This window comes from Cherax quadricarinatus, chromosome 36 (genome assembly GCF_038502225.1).
Source record: "Cherax quadricarinatus isolate ZL_2023a chromosome 36, ASM3850222v1, whole genome shotgun sequence".
Taxonomy (NCBI): Eukaryota; Metazoa; Arthropoda; class Malacostraca; order Decapoda; family Parastacidae; genus Cherax; species Cherax quadricarinatus.
The window spans coordinates 5,060,441-5,072,198 of NC_091327.1; the positions used below are offsets into that span (position 1 = coordinate 5,060,441).

The 11,758-nt window shown below is 40.5% G+C and overlaps 1 protein-coding gene across 1 annotated transcript; it reads left to right on the plus strand.

The window, feature by feature from the left end:
- The first annotated feature begins 5,282 nt into the window (after window positions 1-5,282).
- Window positions 5,283-7,134, plus strand: Pex3 (peroxin 3). The gene has a single exon (XM_053780312.2). It carries the CDS (start codon window positions 5,651-5,653, stop codon window positions 6,854-6,856), a length of 1,206 nt encoding a protein of 401 aa, XP_053636287.2. The 5' UTR covers window positions 5,283-5,650; the 3' UTR covers window positions 6,857-7,134.
- Window positions 7,135-11,758: the final 4,624 nt, after the last annotated feature.

Below are 11,758 nucleotides of genomic sequence, written 5' to 3' on the forward strand. Positions count from 1 at the left end.
GGTAGATGACTCAATGGATTTGTTAAAGAGCGTTGCAATAATTGGTGACAATACTTGAGAAGCTTTTTTGTACATAAAAGCAGGCAAGTTGTTTATGTCTCCTGCCTTGTTTTTAAGGGTGTTTATGATGAGCGTAACTTCAGTGGGGTTGGTTGGAGCTAGGAATAGCGTATTTGGGTAGGTTCCTATGAGGTAGTCTGATGAACTGGCATTTGTGCTTGGTATTTTGTTTGCTAGATTTTTTCCTATGGTGGAGAAGAAAACATTAAGTCTGTTTGCTGTTTCGGTTGGAGTCAGTAAGGGTTCATCTGATTTTGTTAGTTTGATTGCTTTGTTTATGGATAACGTTTTAGTTCCAAGAATTTCAGATAGAGTTTTCCAGGTTTTTTTCATATCACCTTTGATGTTACGTAATCTATTTTCATAATACAATTTTTTTGACCTTCTTATCAGGCTGGTAAGTGCTGACAAGTAATTTCTCGACTGTTCTCTAATTATTTGACCCATTCTATACTGTTTTTCATATTTGTGCTTTGTGTTAATGGATTTGAGGATGCTTGGTGTTAGCCAGGGATTGTTAGGTAAGACACATATGCAACAGTTAGACAACTTTATTCCGAAACGTTTCGCCTACTGTGTAGGCGAAACGTTTCGGAATAAAGTTGTCTAACTGTTGCATATGTGTCTTACCTAACAACCTGTCGGTATTGTATACCATTTTGATGTTCAGCCAGGGATTATTCAATCTCTTTGCTGTGATCTGTTTAGTTTTTCTGGGGCAATGTCTGTTGTAGAGGCATTGGGCTTTTTTTAGAAAATTATTTATACATTCATTCATATCTGTATATGTTTCAAGCTCATTTTGCCAGTCGATGTTATTCATAGCTGCTATAAAGTTGTTAACTGCTGTCTCGTTATGTAGTCTGAAGGTTACTTTAGTAATGTCTTGTGGTAGTTTGCCCAGATTAGTTATGAGAAAGGTTGGGTAGTGGTCTGTAGTGTTGTCTGTGATTATGCCTGATTTTAAAGGGGATATGGTGTTTGTCCAGATCTGGTCTATTAAGGAGATGCTTGTCTCGGAGATTCTTGTAGGTTTAGATATTGCTGGTAGCAACAGTCAGTTGCTTTCTTATCTGACAGACATTTTCGGGTCTGTGTTGGCGCCTCGCTTTCCTCAGACTTTGTACAAGCAGAGGGAGTCCCACAAAGTTGTGTCCTTAGCACTATCCTTTTTCTCTTAGCTATAAATGACCTACCTTCCATTCTTCCATCGCATATTTGGTCATCACTTTAAGTGGATGACTTTGTTATAGCTTACTCAGGCGCTGACTGTCGCCTGGTAGCAGCCTCCCTTCAGGATGCGATTGACTGAGTTTCCCATTGGATCACTTTTTATGGCTTTAAATTTTCTATTGTGAAAACCCGTTTCATTACCTTCACTAGGTGTCTTCTTATCCCAGATATTCCATTATATTTACACGGCTCACGTGTTTCAGAATGCGATACGGTCAAGTTTCTTGGCCTTCTCTTCGATTGCTGGTTGACATGGAAACCTCGCATTTCTTCTTTGAAGGCAACTTGCCATGGTTGCCTGAATATTCTTAAAATTCTCGTGCATCATTCATGGGGAGCAGATCGCTGAAGTCCCTCTGTTTGCATTCCAGCCTAGTCTTGTCCAAGCTGGATTATGGCGACCAAGTCTATTCTGCGGCTTCTCCTACAACTCTTTCTAAGTTAGATCCCCTTCATTATCAAGGTCTCTGTTTATGCCTTGGTGCCTTTTGTTTATTCCTCTATGCAGAGGTGAATGTTCCTTCCTTAGCTGATCGTCGTGGTGCTCATTGTCTTTGTTACTTTGTGCTCATGACCTTCGTGTTTCTTCTACCTATATGTTGGTCTCAGACATTGGTAGAAGCCCATTGTTTGTTTGGCGCCCCTGCCTACTCCAACCATTTTCTCTTCGTCTTTACTTCGGTCTTCTCTCCAATTGCCTTCTTTGTATGTTCATTTAGTGTCTGCCTTTTTCCATCCTCCATGGTAGGTTCCAACAGTTCATGTCTGTTCTCTCCCACTACCTTGCACCAAAGCAGCCTACGGCTGCTTCTCGCTATCTTTTTCTCGATTACTTCTGGTCACATGCTCATGCTATCACTGTTGATACAGATGGTTCTAAATCTTCTGATGGTGTTGGGTTTGCAGCAGTATTCCCTAACGATATTGTCTGAGGTCATTTGTTAGACTTGGCTAGTATTTTTACTGCCGAGTTGTATGCCGTCCTCATAGCGCTTTTCATATTACACATGTCTCCTACATTTGTGATCATTTCAGATTCCCTCAGTGCATTACAAGCCATTAAACAATTTGATTTCCCTCATCCATTAGTCTTTCTTATTCAACTATGGTTGCACCTTGTGGCTAGCAAAATCAAAGACGTCGTTTTCTGTTGGGTCCCTGGACACGTTGATCAGCAGGGCATGAACAAATGGGTACTGCTGTGCAGTCAGTGGTGCATGATCTTCTGGTGTCTTGTTCAGAGATTATTTTACAGTCATCTCAGTCTGTCTTCGCAGCCATTGGCAACAATAGTGGTCGGGAATGCACCATAACAAATTGCACTCTATTAAACCGCTTTTAGGTTCGTGGCCATCTTCTTACCACCGTTGCCGTTCCTGGGAGATTGCACTTTCCCAGCTCCACATTGGCCATACGTATCTTACCCATGGGTATCTCATGGATCAACGCCCTATTACTCTGTGAGATTTGTTGGGTCCCTATCTTGGTTCTTCACTTTCATGTCAATTGCTTGGTTTACCAGCGAGCTCGCAGGTTTTACCTCCAGTGCTGCCGCCGCCCTACCATTCTTTCTTTGTCTTTCCTTCTTGCAGATGGCTGTGCCTTTGCCTTACAATCACTTTTTGGCTTTTTATCAACAGCTGCTTTACTGTACGAACTCTGACACATAGCCCTTAGTGTCCCTTCCAGCCCTTTTCTTTCCTCACCTCTGATCCCCTCTCCCCCTAGATGTTTATAGCCTCAGCACTCTTTTCTGCCCTGCAGCGCTATGTGACCCTTGTCGGTTTAGCACTTTCTTTGATTATAATAATAATAACTCTTGACAGTGGAAGCATGATAAAAAAGTAGTGTATGTACATGCCACTGTGCATAGGCTTGTGATACACAGAAAAAGCAAAACCTGTGTACGAGTGGTGGACATAATGCCATCCTTTCCCATTACATTGTAAAATGCTCCAAACTTCAGAACACCCATAACTAACCTGATTCTTTTTTCTTCTCCTCCCTTTTCCCATTTCCTCTTTCTCCTTTGGGTTTTCTTTCTTCTGGCTTGGTTCTTTATTTATTTCCCCCTCTATGTTTTTGTGGGCCCCTACCTCACTGCTGCTTGCTTTCTTGCATGCTCCTTCCTTTCCTACTTGTCACATCCCTGTCTGCTGGCATACATACTGCCTTCTCTCCTTTCTGTTAGTGTGACTTTGTAAATGTCAGACCGAAACATCGTTGTAATCTCCCCTCTCTTATGTGTGGGTTATTTGTGTATTACTTTTCAACATTGTCACTGCACTAACACCCTTACTTTATCTTCCCTCCTCGAGGACGGCCCCACCTTTGACACAGACTCCAGCTTTGACTTTTTGACAGCAACAGATTCATTACACGTCCTTTGATTGTACTTCCTTTAGTACTCCTCACGGCCCTTACTCTACCTCTGTTATATTCTCTTCCTTTGCTAGTCTCAGATCAAGCATATTACACAGTTAGTACACCCTACCCAGCAGTGCTGCATAACCCTTGTGGGTTTAGTGTTTAGTTTTGATTATATTAATAATCAGTAGTTATTGAATGAAAAATGAATATCACTGGTCAGTAAAATTGGCTAATTAGTACTTATGGCAGCCAGTAGGAGCATGAACCTTATGTCCAGGGAACCACAACACTGGTGAAAATTTGAAGCTGATCAGACGAGTTTATTCCTCAGTTATGGCAGTGATTCCAAGTTTTTTTTTACAGTTTACATAAACAAATTTGCGTGCTAAGATGTGTCACCCATTAAAAATTGAAGCTGTTCAGAAGAGCTAAACTGAAATTTATTTAATATGATTTAATGGAAATAAAAAATTCCAACTATTTTACACACACAGTGATCAGATCTGCAGCTCCCACACTGCTGAATTTCTCTCCGTACCATCGTCACATTTTTTAGCACCTTTTTTTTGAATATTTGAAGCTATGCCACTGAGGATTTTGGAAGTTATCTGAGGCATTCTAGGATGCTGGGACTGGTTTCAATAACTTTGGTCATAGGTCATGTGAACATGCCAGTACTTGCAAGAAATTGGGCCTTGTTGCTGTAAACAAGTGGTGAAAATTTGAAGCTGATTGGACGAGATATTCTTTAGGCAGTACCTGACCAGCCAGGCTGTGGTTTGTATGTTGAAGTGCCTGTGGCCGGCAGTAACAGCCTAGTTAATCGGGCCCAGATCCACCATGAAGCCTGGTCACGGACTGGGCCATGGAGGTGTTGACCCCTGGAACAACCATCAGGTAGACACAAATGTAAAAGATTTACTCTATTTCTCAGACAATAAACTATAGGAATGATTGGTTATGGTTTATTGTGTCCCAGTAATTGAATTAGACCTATTAAAATCCCATAAAACAGGCTGGGGGTTGTAGGGGAGGGGGCCTTGCCTGTTCTCAGGAAAATGGGCAGAATTCTAATACATATTTCCATTACTTTGAGCTCAATTTCAAGCTACTTCTGGTCCTGGAACCAACCAAAATAATCTCTATTGCAGCAGTATGTCTTCCATTCTGTCAAATGATACCAAGAAACAGTAAATAAAACAAAAACTGTCCTAAAAACACTTCAAAAGTCAGTATTTTAAACCAAACACATGGTCAGAGTTTTACTTTTTCCCATCATGCCCAATGTGGAGCAAGATTTGTTTTATACTGTGTACACTCATTGCACAGACAGACCTATTGGTCATATCTGAGTAAGCCAAACTCATGATATAGACTACCTGAGGGATCTGGACTCAGTGATGTAGTTCTGTGTGATGGTAACTGAAAGAGTTGAAGGTACTCCTTCAGGGTTACCTGAGTACTGTAGTAATTTGTTCTCAAACATCTTGGGATTAAAATAAATTTTTGTAAAATGAATGTAATGCCAGGGCTCTGTACTGTGAATTACTAATTCTCTAAAATAACAAATATTTGTGTTGTGTATACATGTATAGTTAATATTTATTCAGTGAATAAGTGTTTTACTTTTCAGGTTCTTGTTCATGAATTGACGGAGAAGTGCTGGGACAAGTGTATGGACCGTCCATCAACACGTCTTGAGTCCCGCACAGAGAGCTGCACCACTAACTGTGTTGAACGTTTCATTGATGCCAATAACTTTGTTGCCAACCGCTTGCAAAAAGTGGCGACTACCTCAGGACTTATGTAAAGCAATAATAATTAAAAAGAAAAAGAAATTAGGTCTAGAGAGTTCATACTCGCAAAAATAATACATAGTTCTCTTGTAATTAAAACATTTTATTGTGTATTAATGTATAGATTTGCTTTTCTTTCTTAAATGTATTTGCTTTCTTATTTTTAATTGGCATATCTTGTATTCAACAAAATGTTGAGAGTGAAGGATTTTTTATATAGACACAGGAGGAAATTTCTGATTGGAGGTGCAGTTATAGGTGGTGTTGCTCTCCTCAGTCGTTATGCAGAACGTAAGCTTATTGAATGGCACGATCAACAGACACGAATCTTACTGGACAAACAGAAAAAGCGACAACATTATGAAAACACACACAGAACAGCAAATGCTACAGTTATGAGCTTGTCAGTCAGTATGAAAGAAGTAATTTCCAAAGAGCTAGATGCAGATGCACTTCTTCAAGCAGTGAGGGAACAGCCTCAACACAAACATAATATTTGGCAGCAACTCAAGATTGTGGGATTCAGTCGTGCTGTTTCAACTGTTTATGTTGCAAGTTTGGTGACCTCAGCTGTGCATATACAACTCATGCTACTTGGAGGATACACATTTGGGGACCTCGTACATTCTGGTCATGCAGGCATACCAATATCTCAAGCACTACAGCAAAAATATCTTGCAATTCTTCACTACCTTGTTGAGGAGGGAGTTCCCAAACTTTTGCAGCATGTGACACAAGCTGTCACCCATATAATCTCTGGATTGCCTCTTAATCGACCTCTTACTTTATGCCAGTTAGAAGGAATCTTCCAGGAAATTAAACTTGACCTAGCTGGAGAAGCTGTCTGTGAAGGCGGCCTTCAGGAGAGAAGACTGGCTAAGCTTGAGCCATGGAGCAGATATGTACTTCTTGCTCCTGTACCACCTGAAGGTGGAACAGGTGATGATAGGATACTCTACAATATGTTAATTGAAACAAATGATATTCTTGATTGTGAAGATTTTAGTACTGTAATGGACACTTTAATTCAACATGGTTTTAATCATTTGTTGGACAGAATTGCTGAATTTTATCCACTCCCAAAAAATCAACTTGGGGCCAGTGGATCTAATGAGAATTGGGTGGATAATGTTAGTCGAGATGTTCCAGCTAGTGTGTGTGACAATGCTGGTGAGAGTTCTTCACTACAACATCCTATTACTACTACCACTAGTTTCTCTCAGAACAGCTCCCTTCCTGTGGCTAAGTTAGTTCCACTTTTATCTGGGGTGGTGCATGCAGCTTTATCCCCGGCACCTGGGCAGCTCTTGCAGAAGGTTCTCACAGTTGACAAACTTGAATCACTGGGAGCAAATGTTTATGAAGCTTTTGCATTGCCTCTTGGACAGCAGGTATGAGGTGCATTTATTCTAAACAACTACGTAAACATTTATATGTTGATTGCTGAATTGAGTTATTCATCATATAACTTTTGTTAAATCTAAATTACACTGTCAAAAAATATAAATTGTCAGGAATATGCTGGGTTTATATAAAACAAATTCTAGAAATATACAAAATGTTGCTGTATTTCCCATCATATGATGCATATTTTTTCCAGACTTTTTATTAAAAAACTGCATTTATTTAACCCATATCATCAGTATTACTGAAGAAAAAATAAATTTTTTATTTAGTATAACTTTATTTTTCCACCCAGAGAGGTACTACTGTCCTGCCAAGAGAGTGTAAAACAGAAGCCTGTTATTGTTTTACATGATGGTGGGATTGCTTGTGTCTTTTTTTTTTTTTATCTCAAAAACATGCAAGATTTCTGGTATATCTTGCTACTTCTGCTTATACGGTCGCACTACACATATATATATGCACACCCCTCTGGGTTTTCTTCTATTTCCTTACTAGTTCTTGTTTATTTCCTCTTATCTCCATGGTGAAGTGGAACAGAATTTTTCCTCCGTAAGCCATGTGTGTTGTAAGAGGCGACTAAAATGCTGGGAGCAAGGGGCTAGTAACCCCTTCTGTATAAATTACTAAAATTAAAGAGAGAAACTCTCATTTTTCTTTTTGGGTCACCCTGCCTCAGTGGGATATGACCAGTTTGTTGAAAGAAAAAGAATTTTATTTTTTATGCTCTTGATTAAATACTAAATCTGTGTCATACAATTGCGAGAGAAAAATAGGAGTAAATGATGACTCAGGGGTCATATGAACTTAGTACTGTAGTTGTTGGTTAAAGGTTATAACGTATGTTATAGCATTTCTTATTCCTTGTTATGCCATTTGTAGACATTATATTCGGATGACTCACAAAATCGTAATGACACGATTGCAAACAAACCATACCATGGGCGGGGATAGAACCCACAATCAGAGAGTCTCAAAACTCCAGACAGTCGCGTTAGCCACTGGACCAGCTAGCCACAATAAGATTCGTCCAACTAGGTATATTTCTACACCATAGGAAGGTTAGCATAGGCACCACTGTGACCGCAAATGCAAGATTTTACAGATGAATCTCCAGCTAGCATGGCCGTGACGAACTCTAGTTCAAGTCCCCTCAAAGCTGTCAACATGACTCACGAAATCATAATGACACGATTGCAAACAAACCATACCACGGGCGAAGATAGAACCCGCGACGGTCTGGAGTTTTGAGACTCTCTGATCGCAGGTTCTATCTCCGCCCGTGGTATGGTTTGTTTGCAATCGTGTCATTACGATTTCGCGAGTTATGTTGATGGCTTTGAGGGGACTTGAGCTAGAGTTCGTCATGGCCACACTAGCTGGAGATTCATCTGTAAAAACTTGCATTTGTGGTCACAGTGGTGCCTATGCTAACCTTCCTAAAGTGTAGAAATATACCTAGTTGGATGAATCTTATTGTGGCTAGCTGGTCCAGTGACTAACGCGACGGTCTGGAGTTTTGAGACTCTCTGATCGCGGGTTCTATCCCTGCCCGTGGTATGGTTGGTTTGCAGTCGTGTCATTACGATTTCGCGAGTCATGTTGACGGCTTTGAGGGGATTTGAGCTAGAGTTCATCATGGCCACGCTAGCTGGAGATTTGTCTGTAAAAACTTGCATTTGTGGTCACAGTGGTGCCTATGCTAACCTTCCTATGGTGTAGAAATATACCTAGTTGGACGACTCTTATTGTGCTAGCTGGTCCAGTGGCTAATGTGACGGTCTGGAGTTTTGAGACTCTCTGATCGCGGGTTCTATCCCCGCCTGTAGTATTTTTTTTTTTTTATATTCGGATGTTTGCAACAAAATTTCACACAGGCATGTCACATGTGAACCATTCTCCATCACACTTTACAACCCTCCTATGATGGCCCCACCTTTGACACAGACTCCCTGTTTGACAGCAACAGATTTATTAACCCCTTCAGGGTCCAAGGCGAAAATCTGAAGTGGTGCCCCAGTGTCCAAGAATTTTCCCCCCCAAAAATTTGTTATTTTTTCTTATGAAATGGTAGAGAATCTTTTTGTGAAGGTAATAAAACAAAAAGTACGAAATTTGATGGAAAATTGACGAAGTTATGCTCTCACGAATTTTGATGTGTCAGCGATATTTACGAATCGGCGATTTTGCCGACTTTGACTCCCATTTTAAGCCAATTGCATCATCCAGTCGACCAAATTCTTAGCTATTTCACTAGTATTACTTCTATTCTATCGATTGAGCACAAGAAATCGCCAAGTCAACTGTTTCAACTACAAAATAAAGTGATCGGAAATTAGTAATTTGGCTAATTTAACACAAAGTTCAAAATATTCCAATTTCAAAAGAGCGTCCAGAATAAACAATGTAGGCATTCCTGGCACTAAACTAACATTTCCTCTGTTCATTAGTTATGTTTTGAGGCTTTACAAATAAATCCCATTTTGATTTTTTTTTTCACATAATGAATTTTTGTTCACACCAAAAAATAGAAGATTTGCTGTTATGCAATATTGTAATAATTGTATAAATATCATCACCACATTCGTTAATGTATATTAGACCCACCAGCTGGCGTGTATTAGACGTGTGAGGTCGTTTGTTTACTCTTGAACATCGGCAAAAATTTAACATTTCTGCTACTTTTAGCTCAGTTTCAAGCCATTTTCAGTGCTAAAACCAATCAAAATCATCTCTATTTCTGTAATATGTCTTCCATTCTATCAAATGAGACCAAGAAATCACAAATACAACTATAAAAAACATAGGAAAAAACACTGCAAAGTTGCTGTTTTAATCGAAAATCTTGGTTTCAGTTTTTTTCTCTCATTATACACAGTGTGCTGCAGGATTTCTTTTATGTGGTGCACACATACCACATAGATGTATTCTCTCATATCTAGGCCCAAGTGTACCACTCACAGTTTATCAGAGTGAGCTGAGCTCATGACGTAGATCTACGGTTTGGACCCTGAACGTAAAGCCGTAGATCTATGGGACGGACCCTGAAAGGGTTAAACATCCTTTGATTATATGTACAGTGGTTCCCGGCAATCGTAAAATTCGCCAATCATAGGGGTATTTTCGTATAAACATGGACTCGCTTTTCATAGGTTGACTCGCGAGTCGTAGTTCGTCCAGGACGCGTACCCACGGTGTGAGCCAGGGCGGCAGCCAGTCTGGCATTGTTTTACCAGTGAGCGAAGGTCCCCTCACGTGCTCCAGCGAAATATTTCATAATATTCCATTTATTTTAGTGCTTGCAAGTACACTAAATAAGCTACCATGGCTCCAAAGAAAGCTCCTAGTGCCAAGCCTGTGGTAAAAAAGGTGAGAAATACGATTGAATTTAAGAAAACCATCATTGAACAATATGAAAGTGGTACAAGTGCGGCCGAACTGTCCAGGATGTATAAGAAACCCTACACAACCTTATGTTCCATAGTGGCCAAGAAGAATGAAATAAAGGATGCTGTTGTTGCAATGGGAGTAACTATGCTGACAAAAATGAGATCACCAGTATTGGAAGAGGTTGAGAAGTTATTATTGGTGTGGATAAATGAGAAACAATTAGCAGGAGATACTCTTATGACTTAGTTTATTTGTGAAAAGGTAGGCAGTTGCATGAAGATTTGGTAAATTGCCTGCAAATAGTGGTGAAGTGAGTGAATTTAAGGCCAGCAAAGGCTGGTTTGAGAGATTTAAGAACCACACTGGCATACACAGTGTGGTAAGGCATGGTGAGGCTGCCAGTTTGGACCACAAGGCGGCTGAAAAATATGTGCATGAATTCCAGGAGTACATAAACAGTGAAGGACTGAAACCTGGACAAGTGTTCAGTTGTGACAAAACAGGCCTCTTTTGGAAGAAAATGCCAAAGAGGACCTTCATTACACAAGAGGAAAAGGCAATGCCAGGACACAAGCCTATGAAAGACAGGCTGACGCTAATGTTCTGTGCTAATGCTAGTGGGGATTTCAAAGTGAAGCCATTACTAGTGTACCATTCTGAAAATCCCAGAGTGTTCAGGAAAAACAATGTTATGAAGAGTAAATTGTGTGTGTTTTGGAAATCTAATAGTAAGGCATGGGTCACGAGGGAAATTTTCGTCGAGTAGTTCAATGAAGTGTTTGGCCCTAGTGTGAAGGAGTATCTCCTGGAAAAGAAATTGGATCTCAAGTGCCTGCTAGTAATGGACAACGCACCTGCTCATCCTCCAAACTTGGATGACCTAATTTTTGAGGAGTTTGGGTTCATCACAGTAAAGTTCTTGCCCCCGAATACCACTCCTCTCCTCCAACCCATGGACCAGCAGGTTATTGCAAACTTTGAAAAACTCTACACAGAAGCAATGTTTCACAGGTGCTTGACTGTGACCACAGACACTCACTTGACCCTAAGGGAATTTTGGAGAGAACACTTCAGCATCCTCCACTGCATAACCTTTATAGGTATGGCTTGGGAGGGAGTGACTACCAGGACTTTGAACTCTGCCTGGAGAAAATTGTGGCCAGATTGTGTTGACAAGAGGGATTTTGAAGGATTTGGGACTGACCCTAATGAGTCTGTCTGTTGTAAAATCAATTGTGGCACTGGGGAGTTCCATGGGGTTGGATGTGAGTTTGGAGGATGTGGAAGAATTGGTGGAAGACCACAATGAAGAGCTCACCACTGAGGAGCTGCAAGAGCTTCAGCAGGAAGAGCAACACATCGCAGCTCAGAATCTTGCTGCAGAGGAGAAGGAAGAGAGATGGAAGAAGGTGCCTTCTTCAGAAATTAAAGAGATTTTTACTATGTGGGGTAAGATGGAAAGCTTTATGGAGAAACATCACCCTAACACGGTTGTTGCAAGCCAG